This window comes from Megalops cyprinoides, chromosome 1 (assembly GCF_013368585.1).
Source record: "Megalops cyprinoides isolate fMegCyp1 chromosome 1, fMegCyp1.pri, whole genome shotgun sequence".
NCBI classification, from domain to species: Eukaryota; Metazoa; Chordata; class Actinopteri; order Elopiformes; family Megalopidae; genus Megalops; species Megalops cyprinoides.
This window is the reverse complement of record NC_050583.1, coordinates 34,031,598-34,054,336: the sequence shown is the minus strand read 5'-3', so window position 1 is coordinate 34,054,336 and position 22,739 is coordinate 34,031,598. Positions and strand designations below refer to the sequence as shown.

General features: G+C 40.9%; 1 protein-coding gene across 2 annotated transcripts in view; it reads left to right on the top strand.

Annotated features, from left to right (window-relative positions):
* The first annotated feature begins 7,915 nt into the window (after positions 1 to 7,915).
* capn15 (calpain 15) overlaps positions 7,916 to 22,739 on the top strand; it is a 58,698-nt gene continuing 43,874 nt past the window's right edge. The window contains exon 1 of one of the 2 annotated variants that reach the window (XM_036528709.1): positions 7,916 to 8,096. Coding sequence is in view for 1 of the 2 variants with exons in the window: in XM_036528701.1 (XP_036384594.1) it covers positions 21,322 to 21,500 (179 nt within the window). In the remaining variant the exon portion in view is untranslated. Of the gene's footprint in view, positions 8,097 to 20,962; positions 21,501 to 22,739 lie in introns of those variants that run through there. The other variant, XM_036528701.1, reaches the window with a different exon arrangement.

Sequence of the window (22,739 nt, the reverse complement as noted above, 5' to 3'; positions counted from 1 at the left end):
TATTTACTTAAAAAGGGAATTCAGTAGAAAACCACGCTCCAACTACCTGAATCTAATATAGATTTTAAGTGGCGTATATAATGTGAGCAATACAGTATACTTTTCAGACGCTAGATGGCAGTGCGTTTGCATCTAGACTTCTGATCTTACGTTGTAAATACGGCAGCATTGTTTTTTGAGAAAGAATACTAGTAAACCACTACTACCACAATAGGAAGAGGAATTAATCAGTCATCTACTATCGTTTCGAGTTTTTTTTTTTTTTTTTCAACCAACAATAATTGGTTTGTAGTTCCGCCTAAAATACAACATGTGTTTGCTGCTGAAAAAAATCAGCTGGCAAAACGACATCAGCCTGACATCCTGAAGAGATGTCATCAAAATACAACCTGACAAACTATGGAAGTTCACAAATCAAACAGAATAGTTGTAAAAATTTGAAAATGAATATGAGAACTACTAATACTGTAAATAGTACACTGTCATCATTAAAATCGCTCCACACATCGTGCCTTACAGTTCTATCTGCAATCTACACTGTTTCTGAAACCTGCAAACAGATTTCAGAGACAGTGTCATTTTACTCTACACAATTCATGGAATTGATCAGATTCGAGTGAAATGTGGTCATACCTTTAATATGCAAGAGGACATTTTGCAGATAGCAACTTTGATGGTTAATTCAAACGCATAATTAACAAATCTTGGATCACAGCCAAACAACCAAGGGGTATTTGAAGAAAAATCACACCTAATCATAATCACCATGTCATTTAAGAAAGAGTATGATCTTTGCATTCCTACCATGGTAGGAATTTCTCTTTCTTGCCAGGAAATTCTCTCACGTTTTAGATATCCCAATTGAAGCTTGCTATTTGGTGCAGATATCAGCGGTACAAAAGCACTGATCTCCAATTCCAGGCGCAGTTTTTCTTTATTTTTTCTGTTTTATGAAAATACAAATGTGTCACATTGCGGGCCCACATACTCCACATCCCCTACCAACCAGTAAAGACGCCCCAGCAACACTATTCAAGAGCATTAGGGCGATCAGAACATCCGACCACGGGAGGGCGCTTAAAGTCGATTCTCAAGTTTGTTCTGTTTTCATGACTTGAGGCAACAGCCCTCTGTAATTGCAAACAGGGATGCAAGTCTAATTGTACACATTCGTTTCATAAGATTGGTTGCTTTGATTTCAGTTTGTGACTACATTTTCTTTGTAATGTTTTTACTGTTTGATATTACTGTTTTTCACATTGATGTTTATTTGTTTCTGTATATGTAGATGTGTTAATATCATATACTGTAAGTTGTAGCATTTGCTCACTGAACATTAATGCATTTGTCGTCACAAAATGTCACAAACGTGACCGAAATGCACTCTGGCAACAATTTCCATTGGCTATCCATAAAGTGGAGAACTGGAACCTTTAGAGACTTGTGTCCTCACATTATTTGATGCAGAGTGGACCCTTGGAATCTGGGCAGGAGTGGTGTAGTGGTTAGGCGTTAGCAGTAGGTTGTTAGCAGTAGCTGGCAGGTTTAAGTCCCAGATGGGGCACAGTTGTAATACCATTAATCAAGGTACCTGACCTTTTTTAAATAAAATGTTCAGCATTAGAACATGCTTATAGCCGTGCAACCTGCATTGGAAAAAAGTGACTGCTAAACGTATTGTTAATAACCTAGAAACTTTTGTTTTTCATGCATTTCAATGACAACTTCATCATTCACCACATTCACTGATGTTCAGATCAAAGCTGATGCTTACTGCTGCTCCAATTTGATTTCCCGCCTTGCTTAGCTTGGTGTCAGTAAAGGTAAAGGACAAGCTGAAGAAATTGGCCAATAAGCTGAAATTTCATCTAAAGGTTGCTATGGGATTGAATTTTTACAGGTAACCAAGGATGTCAGCGGAAATGTGGCCTTAAAGGAAAAGTATGAGAACATAATATCGTCCTCAGCTGCTCCGTGCTTTTTATCTCCCCAGACCACATCCACCACAAGGTTATTATTATCAGTATGAAATTTTTCTCTAACTTGCCCCAGGCAGGAGAGGCTAGGACAAGTTGATCACACACCTCTTTGCTGCCTTGATACCTGGAACTATAAGTTCAGCTCAGACCACCTCTTCTGTCTTGGCCCTTTAGAATACAATCATGTTTATATAGCCACAAAGATTCCGGTTGCAATGCCCCTGGGTAGTACAAACTTTCAGATGGAATTTAACCTGTTCTTTAACCCCTTCTCCCACATTGACCCCTGTAACTTTGATCATATTTCCTTGTGAATAAACATCTTACCCACAATACTCCTGTGATGAGTCTACACAACCTGGCCTGTGCTTATGACCATCTCCCAAATGCACTTTCTCTATTTTCAGATCTCTGGTCTCCTATGTTCTTTCACAAGGAGCTGTGAGTTGTGGATCTGATGACCCCTGACCCGGTGTCACCTGATCACACGCTGTTCTGTGGCCTGATTGCAGACTGCACTCACACCAGTCTCTGACATCTTTGGTTAGAATGCATTACACTTTCAGACTGCCTCAGTACATGATATGTGGGATGTTGTGGTTCTTCTTTGTGATGAGTTGCATTTTATGTCTCATTTTGCATTGTGCAACATACCCATAGGTAATATTTCTTTTGACAAATACTGAACAGATACAGAACTGACACTAATTCATTTGGTAAGGGTAATTTTCTGGTGTTGTCTCTTTGCTTGAACACTTTTTTTCCACAGCAGGGAGTAGAATCCCATGTGAGGTGTAAACACACTGTGCGATAGGGGCACCACAAATGGGTTAAATGAGGACACATGGATTTGTTTAGCATGCTGACGCTTTTCCTCTCTGGTTGTCTTGTTGCCTCTAACTAGCTGCATCTGGCTATGTTGCCTGGAATGTGCAAAGAAAGTGAAACATTGTCCTGTGTGTGATCATCAGTTTTTCAATGATTATGTAGTCAGCAAAACAAAACACTGTTGCCAGGTAAAGCAGCAAGCTGGGCAGCTTGATATATCCAGTTACATGTTACTTGGTATGTCCAGTGAGTTTTGCATGTAGGTTATTGAGGTATATTCACTCAAGCTCGGGTTCCTCAGATTAAGTTCACATCATACATTTATGTATATAACATTGCACACAGCCCTGGCTTGGTGTATCTTTCTCCTGTGAGGGTAGGGAAACCTCCATGGAAAACCATAGGTGTGTGTTCTAGGGGAACAGACGATCAATGCAAAGCGGTGGTTGAGGTGATTTACGCTCCCTTTACTGTAAAGGACTTTGAAGTTCACAAAAGGTGCTTTATGAATTCAATTCTTTATCATTTGTGATTATTATCACAAGTTTCATGGAGTCATACTGCTCTTGTATGAGCCTGACTCTATTTGAAACACAGAGACTTGAAGTGGTGTGTTTATAAGTTCTTGAAATAGTTCAGTTACCACCACTTATCATAAATTCAAAAATTTAAATGAAAGTCAGCCTGAACTATGGGATACAGCTGTGACAAAGCTCTGTCTATCAAAGGGGCCACACAGTGCTGTTTGAGCAAACCTGAGCACAATTTTTTTTTAATTAGTGGCTACAGCGCTGAAGAGGATTAAGGTTTGCTTTGATAATAGGAACAGATGTGAAGAAGAATTCATTTTTTTCAGCACAAGTGGAAGTCCAACATTTAAACATTCTCAAGAAAACATTTCAATGCAGGAAGATTGAAGTGAATCTGTCCACACTGATAGGCCATTAGTAAACACAAAAAGGATATACAGACCATTAGTAGACATGTTGAGGGTCTACATGAGGAGACAGTGGTGAGATAAAGACTATGAATAGATAGTGGCGAGATAAAGATCACGAGGAGGTACAGCGAGAAGATATGGGAATTCATTCAGTGTTAGCAATGGGAATGACTCCATCTGGGGTTCCTCAAACACACAGATGATTGAGCATCTTCAGAGAAAAGGCCAGATCCTTTTAGCTGAAGATTTATTCACCTGTCTACAGATCTCGCTGTTATATGAATTCTTGACTGATGTGACTGTGCCCAGATTTTGAGGTTGACAAATGGCTACTCGATGGAAAATGGCAAAAACAGGCACAGATAGACATTCCCGCGTGTTTCTGAAATGGGGGTGAAGAGAAGACTTGGGAGATGTATTATCATGTTCTGATTTTCCAGAGCCATCCATTAAAAATATTTTTCAATGGGCCTTGGTATGAGCGATCACAGAGACAGTGCACGGTGTGAAGGATTGCTTTGGCAGACACAGAGAATCCTCTCTGAAACCTTTTTCAGCTTCCGCAGTAAGAAGAAGACTGTCCATGTTCATCTGGATGGCCATATTCAAGACATGTTACATAGCATTTTGCTTTCTGTAATAGTCATCACAAAAGGGAAGGACATGGAAAAGAGGGAAGAAAGTGGAGCATTTACCCCAGACTACAAAGGCAGCCATCAGAGGCGAGCGAAAGTGACTTCAAAGGTTTAACAATTACATCAAGCGAATGATCACATTATTTCATCATGCCATTATACGCTACAGTGCCTAAAGCAATGAATGCTGCCATTATTTTTTAAAGATATTTTAAGTGTAAGTATCGTTTGACAAGAGGTTCAGGGCAACCTCAGGGACATGGCTATGTATGAAAAACATTATATTTACTTACGTATATTATACAGTATAAATCTTCCAACAGATCTTGTTATATGCAGTTACCGTCCTCCACCTCTGTTATGTACCTTAACATTTACTGAATTTACTCCGGCACCACAAATCAACAGCTGCAAATAATGACTAAAGTGACTTCTGCAGAACCAACCGGACTGAAATGAACAGGGCACAGTGTCTGTTAAAGAAACACTGTGAGGATTCATGTAAAAATAATGCAATAGAGCAGCCAGGAAGCGGAAAGAATAACATAAAGCAGCCTGAGGCAAGAGAGAACACCGAATGCAGAGTGGACTGAGGGCTGCATCCAAGTCATTTGCCGTAATGAAATACTATGGCATATTTTTAGCAGTGCTCACAGGTTATGTGTGAGTACATTTAGAATTGACTGAAGGACTGAAAGGTAGATCTTGTGACGGCGTAAACTGTTACAAATAACCGTAGATTGATGGCAATCAAAGTTAGTATATACTGTACAAATTTTGAAGTAAATTTTCTGTTTATGCTTCCCAGCATTACCGGTGTTTATATAGCTGTTTCATTATTTTATTCTTGGGCAGATGAGTTGGTTTTTTTTTTTGGTAGGTGAAACAGTGGGATTTATGAGTTCAGTTTTTAATGCTCTGAAGGATTGCTATTGAGAATAAGAAGAATATTAGCCTATAAAATATTAGCCTCCATGTGGTAACACATACATAAATATTTTCAGAAATGTGAACATGCTTTGCCTGCATGTAGTTTGAGACATAATTTTCATGTGAGAATCCTTCTATGATTATTGCATTTTTCCTTTCAGAACAGTGCACACAGAGGGAAAATACAAACATTACTTACTAATTATTTATTTATGTGTACAGGACAGTTGAGATCAATTTAATTAGCTGTAAAACAAAATAGGAAACAGAAACTGTGTGAACTGTGACAGAAAACTGAATGTGAGATATGACCCATTATTTCTGAGTCAGAGGGAGGCATTATCTAATTCTTAAAATGATCAAGCTTTTGTTATTACTGGATCACATTTCTTCATTTAACATATACCAAAAAACTACAAAGTCTTTTCCTTTTCTGTTGGTGGAGAGGGGGAGTGAAATTAGATGTAGTTATCCAAGTACATTCATTGAGTATAGCCATTTTTGCCTTTTCTGCCTCTGTGTTTTTCCTCAAGTCCAATACCTCAGTTTTCCCTAACTCAGATAAAATTAAGAGTAAAAAAACTGGTCTGTATCACACAGCAATATCTTTTCCTGAAGTTGGAAACACGTTCTCTCCTCTGTCTACACACATCCAGTACAATATGGTTGAACCACCTCTCCCACCCTCAGAGATGTGTTGTGATGGGACTGGGCTGGAACTCCAGAAATCCAGCCAATAGGATCTTACTACCTCTCAGTCCACCTGCAAAGCTTTAGAGTTCACCTTGAGATTGGGCGAGCAGGCAGCTACCCAAATGTCCACCTGCCCGAGCACACTGCATGGCAGGTGGTACAAGTGTATTTTTCCCCTTCAACAGATTTCAGTCCTATATATAGCAGGTACATTGTTAAAGGGGGCACCAAAGTGGCTTCATTTGTCTTTACGAACAATTGTCTGTCTTTAATTAATTGTGCCACTAATTGCTTCAAGGCCCGCTTTATTCTGGCAAATTGCCAAAATGAAGAATGACTATTGAGAGCTAAAATGGCATTTGTGTGTGAACTGAGAACTGAGAATAGCATCTCAACATAATAATAAAATATTCAATAACCCAAATAATGACAGAATTAGTGACTGCATCTGGTGTGATGTATATTCTCAGTATATACCATGCTCTTACTCCATGCCTGGCTGTTTAACTCAAATGTGGGTGTACTGAATAGCTACTAACATTACAGTAATATTAGTAGTTTGTGTTACAGCAGTGGATAATATAGACTATTTCCTTTGCTATAGTTACTAATCTGCCTCCAGTCATTCCTTATCTCATCAAATTATTTTGTATTCTAGAATTACTTGTGACCATGTAAGATTTCTGAGAAAAGACACTTGCGCATGTATTAGTTACTAATCCTGTATGGCTACAGAGCTCAAGGGTACAACTGGTAGAAGTAACTTGTGCCTGGTATAAATTACTTAGACATGTGCTAGCATGGATTTTTCACTCCCTTTATCTGCCCTACATCATTTATGAGTTGCAGACAGGCTTGTGAAACGCAGCACTTTCTTCATTCCGGAGATGGTGTTTGGGCAAATCGAGTATGTTAGCTTACTAGGTCCCTTTTCAAGCCATGTTCCTATAATGGCTTCCAACTGCGAGCACAGGAACCACGCAGTGATGATAACACAGTGCCATCTAGCGCAGATACTCTACCTGGCTCTCACACGCCAGTAGGTGACACTATTTTGTTAAAAAGCAAGAGAGGCAAACAAAGAGAATAATGCCCCTGTTTATTCGGCAGCTGCATGTGAATGAAGTATTTAGCGTTTCATTGATTCTGTGCAATCGTATTTAGTTGTGATGCAACTGTATTTATGCCAAGGCAGTCTGCTCCTAGTTAACAACAAAGGTCAGTCTAACGATTATGTTAGTTATCTAGCGTGTAAAAAAAAGTTAGAAAATGCATGCATGCACACAAGTTCAATAATCATGACAACCAAGGCTTACTCAAGACACCTTTGTCACGGGCTCCAATACGGTGGTTAATTATTACATAGCTTCCTTGTCACGTTTTCATTCATGCACCCATACCACAAACTACAAACAACCCTGGGTTTGGCTAGGCACTAGCTACTTGTAGTTTGACACACATATAAGTATTTTACTTATAATACAAAGCATTTCAATAAAGTCAACTAAACTTAATCAAATCAGAATAACGTTAAAACGCATGTTTCCCCAGAAAACTCGATTTAACTATCATTAGTAGCTAGCTCCACACTACTTCATCCTTCTGAGCTGTCAACCACCTCCGGATTTCCGTGTTTTTTTATCGCTAAGCATAACGGGAACTGTAGTTCTCAATTCGTATTCTCGAACGCATTGTACGCATTCCATGGATAACTAATACACCTGTAGTAATGAATATTTTGGTATTGCGTCGAAAGCGTACGTTTCTTTCCCTTGCTCCTCTTAGTGATTCCCCTTCCTGGCGTGTTTGAGGTAGGAGCACAGTTCACCGTATTCAAAAACCGAGCTCGATGGGTCTGAAGGGAAAATAGGTCAGATAAACCGGTCAAGTAAACCTCTCGGCCACGGAGATGATGAGGAGGAAGCTAGGCAGCCAGCTGGCTGGTCAACTTACGAAGTGAACTTGAAGTTGAGTATATTCAGAAGAATACACATTTGGAAAGAGGGAAAAGTTAAGCCCTTCGACAACCAAAGAAAAGAGCTCACAGTTTCTTCTCACTTCATCTTTATTACAATACCAGCCTGAATTCCGGTAAGGGTAGTTTTCGTGCTTGTTAAAAAAAAATCTATGGCTTTTGACAGTGATAGTCCATAATTTAAATCTGATGCAAGGTAGGCTTTATTTACACTCCACAGCAGCACGCAGAATGTTGCATACAGAGATTGGTTAGCAACCCTTCTAACAACGTGAACTAGATAGACCCTTCTAACTGTGGAAAAGAAGGGTGCACAAATTTGATGGAGAAGACTGGGGCGACCCAAAAATTACATTCGTCTGCCGATAGTTTTACGCATTTTACTTACATCCGATCCCTTACTACAGGTAAAAGATATCAAAACACAATGAAAATTATCATGCATTGCCATATCTGGTCAAACGTATAATTTTTCTTGCCTCCTTTTTAAATGTATTCTGTGCTTCCTCTTCATCCCTGCTCCCTGTCATCTCCTATATACCATCAAGGGAAGATTCACTTGTTCAGTTTCTAGAAATTTGCGTCTTGCCCTTCCCCGCTTCCTCTGAGGTAAAATTAACTCTACATTAACATCTGAACTCTGGACCCTAGACTCAGCGATGCGTTTGAAAGTGCAGTTTGAAGATTGCCAGTGTTTCATGCAGTCCCTGTATTCTGTTCTGTCGTCTCTATTGTGTCTTCCTCATTGTAATTCTTTTGTGCCTCTGTAATGACCCACTCTATATTTGCCATCAGAATAACGCTGCATTATTACCTAATCCAGACTGTGCTTGCTCGTGACTTGACCAATATTGGATGTTGTATTTTTATAGATTTTCATTATTATTTCGGTGACTTGTTGAGTTGTTTACTGGACATAGTGAGTTGCATCTGATAGAAGCATCCTTGTAGCTGAATAATGGCAATACTATTAATTACTACAAGTACTGTTTTGTGTTGTTGTTTCTGAAATATAAAAAAAAAATAGTTACAGCAAAACAAAGTGAAATTCAAAAATGGAATATTACCTCTCATATTACTGCATCATTAGCTCTCTATTATTGAGATTTAGACTTAACCTTTGTAACGTTTTTGGCTGCTGTATTCCCATTTGAAATATACCATACCGTATTTTATCATGAGTAACTATTTACTTTCATGGAGCCTCCTATATTGGATATTTTTATGACTCCATTTGCCATACACATTTAAGAAATAGACAGAGGCAGCAGTTTCATGGAATAAAAGAGTCTTGCCTAATTCTGGGTAATGTAGGGGTAAAATACACTTTATCCTATAATCCATAATCAAACATTTTTGATGGTTGGAAATCATCAGCTTTTATCATACACTTTTCAAGTTTCTGTTCAAGTTTGAAATTAGTCAACAGAATTTTTACACACTGTAGTGACCTTTCTGGTCAGGTCATAAACCATGTGTAGAAAATTGTCAGCATTCAAGCATTATCCACCTGTACACGCAACAGAACTGTCAACACAAACATCATCCTCATGTCCATGATCAAACATAGTGTCAAGTGTGTTCAATAGCTCACTTTAGAAGTGTTTCATTTTAAGGGCAAGATGCCACAGTATGGATACTGTCAGAAATACAGTTGCTGATTTGCCCATGGTGCATTTCACTGCAGAATTTGGGAGATGCATGCAATTTTTGTCTTTCCTTGGTGTAACATTTTAAAAATGATTGGAAAATAGGTTAATTCAGGTCACAGAATTTGAGCCTCTGAGTGCGCCAGAAGGGCTGCTGTCATTTTCCACCCTCCTCCAGACGCGCTCTGAATTCTTCATACACATCACTGAGCAGCAGGTTTGGTTGAAAGTTGGCAGAGTTTTCTACTTATCATGCAAGCCAGAAACCCACTGCAATTCAGAAGAAATTCATCTGGCATAATAAAGTGGGAGAAGTCAGAAAGGACAGGTGTGAGACAAAGTCAGTGAGATTACCACTACATTGGATCTGAGGTTACTATGTTATAAAATTGGTAGTAGAATATTGCTGGGCATGGTTACTCTTGAGTACAGTGGTGGCCTTCTGTTGGAACAGATGGAAAGTCTGTGTTGCTTGCTATATATTTCTGGCCACGACAAATCCATAGAAGGAGAACAAGAGCTGTGAAAGTGGTTGTGGTAGGATTAAACGGCCATTCAGCGAAAGCTTATGAAAACTGAGAGCTGCTTGGCTACAGCTGTTGTCTGTCAAGATTCCTGGCCCAGCTGTTGGTTTTTGAGGCACACCCTGTCTCTTGAGGGACAGGTGGCCCACTCTAACAGGTGCTCTGCGTAAGAGATGTCCCAGTGCTGTGCTGAGTGTGTACAGTATGTGTGTGTGTGTATGTGTGTGTCTGTGAGAGTGTGAGTGTGTGAGTGTGTGCTTGTGGACGTGTATGTGAGTGCATTCTGTTGAATTGCAGCGTGCCATCTCTCAGGGTAATGTGAGGCAGTGAAAAGCCCACTGGACTGCTCACCTGCTGATGTCAGTCTCAGCAGCGGAGGGGAGTAAAGGCCAGTGGACAAGTTTCTGCCCTCAACGTGTGCTTTTCTGCATTATGCATATCATTGTATGTACTTTTATTCTAGTGCAAAGGTCATTCATGAGATCAGACATATTCTTTCGTATGTGGAACCACTAGGAAAATCATTTAGTACATTGGAATCATCCTTCTTTGCAAGGGGTATTGACATATGCTCATTGTTCAACGCATGAAGTGAACTAGTATTTACTTGCAGCCCCAGAGCCCACAGTCTGTGGCAGCATGTCTTGACGAGTTCCCCTCCAAAAACATTTTTCTGCTTTGTAAGAACATATTGAGCTGCTCTTACAACGGTACAGTGATGAAGCAGACTGGCTGCATGGGAAAAGCTTTGGACCGTGGCTCTGACTCAGACCACAGATCCGTGCAGCTCTGACTCAGAGAGGAAGCAGTTGAAATGTTGAAAGAGCGAGGCTGTATGTATGTGGTCATTCAGCAAAAGGAAGGAGAGAAATCTGTGACAGAAAATCTAGTTGGAGAACAAGTGACTACTAGGTTTTCCAACAAATGGGTACATGATTTTGTGTACATACTGTGCACTGTGAAAGAAACCTCCAACAGTAATTTTTTTTTTATTGACGTTCCTAACCTCAAGAGTACAATCTGCAGTCCATTTGAAATCATTCATGAACTTAAATTAAGTGATGCACTTCTCCGGCTGTATGTCTTCAGCTCATTATCGTAATAATCACCTTGCTATGGCACCCTGAAGGATGCCTGAAATATCGTGACGGCCTGTGAATGCAGAACTGAGGGCAGTTGTTTCATACCTGTGTCGTCTCCGAGTGAAGAATGCTGGGAAGAACCATGGCTGTGCTGCCTCCCGTGCATGTGGCCTCAGGGATGACGTGCAGGCAGTTTTAATGTATTATTTGATTTCACTGCAAATTTACTCTTAAAAAAAAAAAAAAGCGGGGCAGAGCTGTGACCGCACTTGGATTGCCATGGAGCAGGTTAGGGAGGGACAGTGTTGGGGTGCTGGGCAGAGCATTGATATTGATTTGGGCATAATAATAACCTGTGACATGGCAGCCAAAGAGGTTCAGTGAGATCTTTTATCCCCCTTCATGTGGTTTTCCTTTTCTTGTGCATCTCCTCGGCCCAGACCTGGCCTGGGATTCCCTCATTTAGAGGCTGTCATTCATCATGTTCTCTATGGGATGTGCTGTCTGGCTTGTTCTGCCCTTGGACGACCAGTATTGACCTGTGGCTTCAGATAATCCACGTTGAATCCATGTTACATTGCGTTGAACCGTAATGTGTTAAGGTGATTGATGACACATCCAAGGTAGCTGTCAGCTGTCCGTCTCATCTGCTATATCATTAGAAAAAATGGAAGTGAGGAGTTACTCTGGAAAGATATGGCTCCTGTTTTCAGATGAATCATGCTCCACTGTTGCTGCAAACCTTTGTGTGTACTCTGATAGTGGCCTGTTGGAACATAAAAACTTTATGATTACATGCATTCAGGAACTTCTCATCACACAAGTGTATAGCTAAATTTGACAGCAGGTTAGAAAAACAAATCTTCAATCCCCGCTCATGATTTTACAGTGTTAAAATCAGGGTGGCTCTTTGTGCTGAGTTGCACAATCTTCCTTCTCACTCTGACTCCTCTCAGCACTCAGGAGATGAGAGCACGTGTTCAGAAAATGGTGACCTCACTCAACCTGCTTAAAGTGTCCTGGTAATGAATACCATCTGGACTACCTTTTGCTGTTGCCTTTGGAACATTTACCAATAATGTGATAACTGGCATACAATGTGTCACATTTTGTTTCAAAGGTGCTTCGTGTACATTTGCAGTGACTAATCCATTATATTGTATGATTTTGCAGGACTGCACTACGTTGTCAAGCCTGCTGGAGACCCCCCCCCCAATTATTTTCTGTGAAACGCATCCATTTGAGAAACAGAATAGCTTAGTATGCTCAGTGCGCAACTGTTGATGCTGCAGTGTGGTTTCAGATGCCTTCTGATTCAAGCCCTGGGTCTTTGCTGCTTATTAAAAAGGCAGACTGGAATTACTGGGTGAGGTGGCAACTAACATAAGGTGTTGCTATGTAATTCAGTTGGGCTAATTCATGTAATTCATGTCGATCTTGGAAGAATGTTTTGGAAAACTTTTAATGTTTCATGCTGGCTATTTAGAACCTGTTCACATGCTGACTGGTCAGTTGGTGGTAAAATACCCACACCCACCACCCCCGGGTAAAGTGCTTTTAGATCCTGAACAGCACTATATATAAACACAAGTTACCATAAGCCCTACCCTCCCCCAGTGACTGTACTATGCCAAGCACTGGCCTACATGCAAATCAGCGCAAAACAGGAATACAGGGTGTGTGAGAAGTCAAAGTCGCAAGCTTTTTCTAAAGGCCAGAGCTGTCTGAAAGGCACTGTTACACATTGTGTTTGCTCTCTGACTGAAACCATTTTCACATGTTTGTTTGCTCGCTGAGACTTGGTGCAGTTGACCCAGGCAAAGGTTGCTGTGTAAACAAAAGCTCAGACCCATTGTGCGTCTGAGTAGGGTTTCAGAGAGGGACCCGCTCTGCCTGAGGTCTCAGACTAAATGACTGTGCTGTTTGTTAACTTGCAGGTTTTTCATAACCAGCTCAAAATGTGCCCTTTTGGCTTGGCAGTTCTGCAGAGAAAGACAGTTGGTTTAAAAGGGCATGAGGACTCAAAGGTATTGGTCAAATCAAACTCTCTTGTCTGTTTTCAACTGAAGACCAGGAAGTCCTGGGGGCAGTGGATCGAAAAGTATTGAGCTGTTTTAGAGTCATGCCAGATTTTGGAACTGAGCTAATTTAAACAGTTGCACTTTGTTAATCATAATAACAAACCAACCTACCACAAGTCAGATGGTCATCCAAGGAATCCAGCTTGAAAATCTGTTTTGAAGTTTAGAAAAGTAGCTTGTAGTTAAGGGCTACCTAAGTTTGCTAGTTTCACTGGCTTGTGTTGTCTGCCACAGCTTGGTATGCATTGTGTATTGCTATATTTATAGTAAACTGTATGTTGCTATGTTGGCTGGTACATTGCATTTGTGTAATTGATTGTAGATCTAACTACAGCCAAGTAACCTGCTGTGCCAGACTGAAAGGTATGCATTAGCTAGCAAGGACTACAAAAATGTGGAAAGACACTAACCTGAAAGCCAGCTTTGGAGAATAAGGAATGTCTTGTCTGAAATTATGCTCATGGATTTAAAATTACACCTTTTGATATAAATTTGGGACATCATATTTTTTGGTTCTGATTAAAACTTTCAGATTTGTTTTTATACTTATGAAGTGGATACCTTGTATTAAATGATGGTATACGACTGACTAATTTTCATAATTTTAAATATCATAATTTTCTCAATAAATTCACTTCATGGCTTGTCATGGCTTCACATTAGCAGCACAGGTATTTCTGTTTCCTTTTATTGTCATAACCTGTTCATGATCTTTTATGGGCGTTGAATGTCTATCTTACTGTTGGTGTGTGCGTGGTTTTGTGCTTATGCGGTTGCCTGAAAGGGACTATTAACTGATCCAAATGCATTATTTCACCACTTTTGTTTCCAAACTGTCTGGTAATATGACTGATTTTCCCCGACCCGAGAAAGGTAGGAGAATTGCCCGGGTGTGCTGAAAGGTGACATGCGATTTCCTGTCAGTAAGAACACTCTACCTCAAGGCCTGCTGCTCAGTCAGGCCTCCCTCCCCCCTCCCTCTCTGCTGTTTCGCTTTTCTTCCCAGGGACAGTGTGGCAGTTTCAGAGTAGAGGAGAGGAGAGGGGAGGGGCCTCAGCATGTCTCCAAAATGTGAGGGGACAGTTGAGCTGTAATGGCTTCTGATGTTGTGAGACGGCCGTCTTGGTTAGAGACTGGCCTGGTTAACCATATAGGTCATCTTTCTGCAGTGTGGCAGCTGAGGTAGCCCAAATTTTCAATAATATCTGTCTGCAGAGTGAGGAAAATGTACATGACTGGCTGTCAACTGGCGTTCTTTTTGTGTCTTACAACGAGGGCTTCTGGTTGTTGAATTCAGTTTGTTTTCTATTTATTATAAAAATAATCTATGTTTACCTTCTGTTCACTACACCTTAAACTGAAGAAGACATTATCAGTATTATTATCTTATTGTAGCTTTGTAATCTAAAACCGCACATACTAATCACAGAAATCAACGTAATTTCAATGTTCCAAAAAATGTCATTTTATGCCCTCAAATAAAGGGAATAAGTCAAAAGTATTAAAAAGTTCAAATAGTTTTAATACAACTTATCCATAAAGCATAGCAAGTGTAACATCTGTTTGCAGTAAATGAACTTTCCTATCAATAGCTGATATAGTGTGCCTTTTGAAGTGAGCAAAAGCTATCTGTACTGCACCACAGCTTCTTCCTGTTTTCTAAATGGTTAGCTTTGTTGAATGGATGGATGCTTCATCTGTAAAAACTCTCAGCATATTTCTATAATAATAATAATAATGATAATAATCACATAGATAGAAGTCTACCTATAACGTAGATACACTCTTTGCTTAAACGTCTGTAAACAAGAAAAGAAATTGTCCTGTAATTGAAACTAATCTTGCAAACTAAGGAGTTACATTAACATACTTGGGTAGGGTAAGTAACTTGCAGTTTCTAAAAACTTTTAGAAGTACAAAACCATGAAAACCAACTGTGGTGTTCACTTTTTAATGGTATTGGCAACAGATGCTGTAGTGGGATTGTAATTGAATGATAGCTTCAACAAAGAAAAACTAGGACTGATTATCGTTAGTGAATAACTTATCGGGGGGGGGGGGATTACAGCACTTGCATTTTAATTAAGCCCATTACACTGCAGTTCTTGCTGGAGGAATTCAGTTTGAGAAATTCCCTCAAGGTCACAGAATAGACCAGCCAAAGGTGGAAAAGTCCTCCAGAAAAAAAAACAAAACATCCCTAATCGTTCATAGCAAACTAACTCAATCGGTGGAAGGATAATGGACAAAATTCAGTTGAATGACATCTGTGACTTTGACTTTTAAGGTCATTTTCAAGGTCACACATATAAAAAATGGCCATAATGTGTATCTTGAATATTTCCATGGATCTGAGAAACCCATTCACAAGTTAGGTATTCATAGAAACTTTTTTATTATACTGTAGATAGAACCAACCTTGCTAATTAATGTAGTGGAATTTTATATTACACAGAAGTGTGTGGGATAATTAAATACGAAAGTATATTAGTTTTTTATGACATATTGAGGCTACAGTTTGGCTATGTAGCACTAAACAGTACCCAGGCATACAGGTTAACTTCCACCAGCTCCAGCAGAGGCCCTCAGCACTTTGTCCCATAAGAGAGACTGGAATTCTGACTTTTGACTTTTGACTGCATTCTTTGGCAGTAGCAGAGTCAGTGCCAGAACTGTCATTCACAGAATGAGGAAGAAGGTTAGGGAAAACGGCAATTCCAATTTTGATTTTGGGGCTGGTTCTAACACTCACAAAGGTCACGTGCATTTAGGAATGTTGCATGATTGTACCTCTATCGAGGTCTATCCATACAAAACTGTGTCGTAATATAAAGCAATTATAGCATTACCGTGTAGATGTACCCAGCCTCTGCTATGTAGTTTGACCTGCTATATTACAATTGAGGGCATTGTATTTTAAAATGTTTGGTTTGTTTAGTGTCACACCACAACCATAATGGTGTTTGTTTTGGCAAGACAGATATGGCTTAACCAGAACCGGATTATCATTCTTTAGTTGTCATTCTACCGAAAACATACAGTAGTTGTCTAACATAAGCAAGGAGAATCCTTTACATGTCATGGTGATTGTCTTTCTCTGCTCAGTTTGGTGCTGCTGCCAAATCACCTTTGAAATAACAAAGACTAAGTCAATGAGTTTTCTGTTCTGTGTCATCAGAGGCACTCTGTCAACCTCAGGCAGTTTACACACGCACTGGTAATGGCTGCATTCCATTGTAATTTCATGGAGTATCCACCCAGATGTTCAATTTGGTGAGCTTGTTTCTTTCTTTATTAGTAGTGAAAACAGCACTTATACATGAATTTATTCAAGATTTTTGAAAGCATGCAATACAAAGGGAGGGGTATCTTCTGGAAGTTGTAGATGTTACCCTGCCTGCTTTTCCTTCTCTCTCTCCCTCTCCCTCTCTGACATGTCATCTCAATGACATGTGACCTAAATGTTCTGAATGTAAGGCACCCAGTAGATATGATGTTGGATTTGTAGTTATGCTGTTGTCAGAATAATAACATCAATGAAACTGCAAAGTTTATGGGGCTGTTGGTGTACGGGATCTGAATTTTATTTTTATATCATGTTCCATATATTGTGAGATGCTGCTTTGCTGCTGATAAAATTAGCCATATTTAACAGAAATAGCTTTGCTGCAAGTCTAGCACTTCTGGCAACCAAAACACCTTCTACTTCCCCCTTCAACTCTCTTACTCTTTCTGGATATCTTTGTAGGGATAAGTTACTGCTTCTTAAAGGGCTCTACATCTGCCATTTCTAGGAATTCAAAAACCTTATCCCTGTTTGTAATCTCTGTGAGGTAATACAACACTGTGGGCACTGTCATATCTCTAATTGGTGTCTCTCCTTTTAGCTTGGAGGGGGTTTGTAGTGAGGAGCCAGCTATTATGCATCAGGTGAGGACAGATCATTCTCCTGTTACACAACAGTGAGTCATTTTAAACATGGTTACCAGCGACTCTCATGGAGAGGGTTCACCTGCTGTTTTGCATGATGTATTGTGCGGTTGCGCTATAATTAACTCCTCTAATTCACTGACAGATTGTACCTTGTGCATGTTGACTGTTTAAAACCAGGATGGTGCACACATTGTGTTTCACTTAGGTGGAGTGTCATACGTACAGTATTATGTTCATTCTTCAATAAAAATTTCAACAGCCAAACAGCAAACTGAATTGCTCCAATGGTCACAGCCTGTGGACAATGTTTAGTTTTTAATTGGTCTCTCAGCCTAGTCAGAGTTCCCTAGAACACCTTAGGTACCTGTAATTCAACTGACCAGCTTGCAAACATACAGCCATAAATATTTTATGAACCACTCCAAGGGTTTCTTTTGGCGTTAAGGGTTGCCTCCATAATAACTTGTAAATCCCTTTAATACAAAGCGTCTTACACGATCTTGGTATTTCACTGATTAGAATCTTAATGTCGGTTCATTTAAAATCGAAAAATAATGAATCTTGTCTAATGCGCACTGGGAGGTAGATTGGGTACACTGGCGCACAGAAATTTACTGTATACATTGGTAGCACTCCACCTCCCGACGCCCAACAGTATGTTGGAAAGTAAATTTCATGAATGGCAGCGATTTCGTTTTAACGGTGCTCTGGTTCGAGAGTGTCCTTGTAGCTTCATCTGTATTGCCATTTTTATAATATCCGGCGCCAGTGTAAAAAAAAAAAAAAAAAAAAAGCAACACTATATGCGTGACTGCCCTCCCTCTTCCCAGTCCATTTGCGGGTCTAAAAATCTCGGTCAGCGCATGCGTCCTGCTGACTCGCAGCAATCCGCTGGAAGGAACAGATTGCATCTATGCCTGCCGCTCATAACTGTGAGGGAGAAATAAAGCCATGGAAAAAAAAGAATTGTAGTGCAATGAAAACACTGCGACGCACAGGCATACATAGCACCCGTCATGGAGCAGCGCAGTGGGGAGCCTGGTGTTTCTGGAGCGGCGAGAGGGCCGAAGTGAAGATGTCTTTTTATCTTAGCTAGCAAGCTAATGTTCAGCATCCTGAACGGTGGAACTGTGAGAGGAAAGTCCGAAGCTGGAGCAGGCAGAAGAAAGCAAATTGGATTAACATTTCGAATACGGACAAATAAGATGTTCATATAAGACTTTGTTGGTTTTTCACGTTACCTTTTCTACAGCCTATTTTTGCGCGTGTATTTGGCAGCTCATGAGTTTCGTGGAAGTGTTAAACGGCAAAACGGAGTGAATGGTTTGCTCAGAATCCTACTCAAAATGTAACGTCGTCCCGGGAGTATCCCTACTTGTACGTGATTGACTGCAAGTGAGCTTCTAAGGTGTAAACATAATTTGTACAACAACGATCATTTTAAGTATTGCCGAAAACCCAACAAAAACGGATATAAACTTATTTTAATGATAAAATTGGCATGGCAGAGAAAACGATATACATGGCTGATGCATTGTAAATATGACTGTCGAACCTCTGGACATTCCTGCTGTCCAGCTAAAAGTCATAGTGTTGTAAATTAATATAACGTACAGGAATGATTTCATGGTGGAGAATTATTATACATACAGTTAACGCTGCCGATTCGTTGCAGCAGCCAGTGTTACAGTTCTGAGTTTTGTGTCTTGCGATGTGCTGTAGAGAGTTGACACACATAGCTATAGCCTATAGCCTACACACGTAAACAGACTGCGATCGGCCTCGTGAACTAAATCAGACTGAAATAAGCCTTGCTCTTAAAGATGGAGAACCGGGAAAACACACCTGCTGGCTGCAGTCCTGGCAAGACGACAAACAGCATGTACTTTTGAAAAGAATTCGCAATTCCCGCATCTACAGCGACCCGGTCTTTATTTGTGTCCTGGGACGACGTGTCTATTTTTATCAGGGCTGTGCGTGCCCTCTTTGTCGCTCGGTGCTGAAACATCCCAACCTCAGTCCGTTACAGTTACGTTAAACAGCTGTATGTCAGTGTTTCATTTCGTTGTTTACTTATATTGTCGCTGTAATTGTTATTACAGGGAATGGTCCTCCGCTGTTTCCCCATCATACAAGCCATCCTCTCGATATGGACTTTTTCAGAAACATTGCTTCGGTCTAAAAACTGAATTTACTCCTACTAAGAAATTATTCGGTCATTTGAACGAGATTGTCAGCTAATCCTCTGCGGCAGCTGTACAATAGTGCTAAAAGGTGAAAGATGAGCTTCAAAGTGCTCGTGTCATACCGAAATTGTAGCCGCAATCTTTGGCTACACAAGGACATTGTTATTGCAAATAGAAAACGCATGGATCGATAACGTGTATCGAGAATGAAATTTGATGTAGTCTGGCAACAGATACAACTTTACGTTTTGAGAAGCGTTTTATTTCTCTTCATAGCCGCTCTGTAAAAGAAATGACCTGTTTTACTTTTTATTGAAACCTTTCTTACTATGGCTCAACAAGACGACCATTAATCAGAGCAGCTCGGGTTTTCTTGTATTTCAGATTAAATTGTGTAAGACCATAAACCGTACTTATTTTCATTTTTGTACATTTTTTCACATCATCTTTCCACGATTTCATTTTTCCATATTCGGCACTGATAGCCTACATTTGTAGCTTGTACCCTTGTCCATTCCTGCTTGCAGTAATCAGAGTTGAGTGCGTTTTGGGTCCGAGCAGCATGTTCAGCTGCATGGGGACTGTGGGTCACTGCTGGCATCTCCTGCTTTGCCAGAGCTGGTGAGATATGGTGAGGTGAAGGCCAGCTAAAGAGGACAGTGTACTTCCTTCTAGACTGAAGTTGTCAGGAGAAGGAGGAGAAATTACACTCTCACTGAAGGCTTGTTAAAGTCCCCTCAGCGCCTCACCGGATCACAAGCTCCATGTTGGTTGTGCATTTGCAGAGAGGTGCTCATACAACATCTGTTGCAGTGGGGACACACAGCATTCTTGAACCAGCCTGGACTTCCTGACGGTGTATGAAGGAGATGGTTCAGAATTACAAGCAAGTCCAGTGATACGTGCTGGGAGTTGTCCAGAACTTTTTACAGTGCAGTGCTAGCCACGGAACAAGCAAACAGAGAAGGTTTATTTTTAATTCCTGGCTATTGTGGACTGTAAAGAGACTGACCCTGTGGACTAGGATTTAACAATAATTAATCCTACCCAGGCCCTATTGCCACAAGTCTGTCAGTCTAAAGTCCGGCACAACCAGCCTTTATTCGCTGTGTAACCTCTTGGTCTCTACGTGCCTGTTCTTGTACAGTGGGGATCAGAGAAGCATTAGCTGTAAGGATTGGAGATGAGGAAGGCTGCACTTGTAACCTGTCACAGTGCAGATTTGACACCATAGTTGGCCTCGTGGTGGGGAGCACCCCAGATTCAGAGAGATGGTTTGGCCACTCCATGTCCTGGGTGAAATGGATTGCAGTTTATCTCTCGGGTCCTTCGGAAGGCACAGCCACCAAAGCGATTGGACTGCCCTCTGACCTCAACTAATTTGGAGTTCCGTTACTGGCTTGACTTGCTTTGAATTAGAGAGTGTGAGAAGAAAGGTGGAAGATTGACACGAGCTGTTTTAAACAACAAAAACTCTGCAACATGAGACTTCCTTTGCTCGGAGAGAAATCCATTCTGATCCTAATATCCATTTTATCCGTGCTTAGACAATAACAGTTTTGAACATTTTGTTTTTGATTTATTTGTGATTGGAATTTTTGGTGGTGGCGTTCTCCAGGCATAAAAGGGAATGCTTTTGCAGCATTGTCACAGAAGTCTGTCCCTTTGGAAATGCAGCCTTTGTGGAGTCAGTTCTACCCAAGCATTAGCATGACTGAGAATCCATGAAGAGGGTTGCCTCTCTCTCACCTGGGAGCTCGAACTCTCAAGACCTGTATGTGTGAGACTGTCATTAGACGCACATTATTGGTGGTGTGTCCAGAGAGACTGAGGCTAAACACAGGCTATACCCCCAGCCGACTCTGAAACCCCGTGACTGAGGGGCAATGGGGAGTTCAGCATCTTCTCTTACTGCAGAGACAGAGTCGGATCACGGGTTCCGCAGCACCCCCTACCCATCGTCGCCTCCTATGGGCTGGCTAAGGAACAGCCACAGCAGCCCAGTATGGGGGACAACTTTCATCTCCCGGCAGCAGCAGCCGCCTGTCCCACATCGCGAGCGCAGGTAAGACCTCCCCCACCGACCAACCCCCCCACCCCCACAAAGGAACAGGGATTTTAGACAGTTCAGCTCTTCCCAGCCTCAGCCCCACCCTCCCTGTCAGGCTAGTCTGTTGGATCCCATCAGAGTTTTGGTTCAGGCCTGTCTCCCACACTCAGTGAAGGGTACCTCTGTCTATGATGTAGGGATTTAAGATGACGAAACTGGCAGAGCTTTCATGACACCAGTGTGCAATCGCCTGTATGAACATTTGGAAGAGAGTAAACCAGATGAAACCTGCCACACCTTAAAGAACTGTCAGGTTAGAGCCAACTCACTATCCAGGACTTTCTCCGCTGATGGTGGAATGAACTTCCACACTTCATCCGTTCTGCTGAGTCCCTCTCTGTCTTCAAGAAACATTGGAAGACACAGCTCTTCTGCTCTCATCTGAGCACCTGAAACACAACCCCCCTAAAGGAACTTCTTATGACTCAGACTGTCTCCTACTAAACCATAAAATAAAATTTGATAAAATGTAATCTAATGGCTTAACGCAATTTTTAGCTTTGCCTGCTAGTTTGTACCTTGCCTGGCCAACCTTTGAAACTTGGTCATGCAGTGCTTCTAATATTGTTGACTCCATATGGTTTTTCGCTGGTGTTGTATTGTACCTCACTTGTATGTTGCTTTGGATAAAAAGTGTCTGCCAAATGAATAAATGTAATGTTAATGTAACTTGGAGCCACACAGTGCTGAGTTTTAGGAGAAGACAAAATACTGGAGTGTAGCACCAGGAATAATGTTTCATTTTCAACACTGTAGCTGTGAGCACTGGCCAGGGTGATTGATAGGCGAAGCTGTGCCACTCTCTCTCCTCTTTCGGGTGCACAGTGACTGTTCTGACTGTTTACTGAACTGAACTGCTGACCTTAATTTCTTTCCTCCATTACTTTCAGAAGGCATCTCAAAGTGCTCTAGTAGAAAAAGAACCCTGGAGAGGTTGATCAGAACTGTTTGTGAACTATGAAAATACTTTGTAGCTGCACCAAATGAAATGGGTCTGTGATTTGCTTATTTTTTCCTTTCAAAACACGAAGGAAAAGGTTTTTTGACCTTTGCTGTAAAGCATACGCTCACAGATGGGCTGCCAACGTACAGATGGCGGGCATGGAAGAGCAAACAGTCTGTAATTAATGGAGTTGTAGTCCATTGGCCCATCACAGATTTTATTTGAATCAATGCGTGGTTGGCTTACTTGCT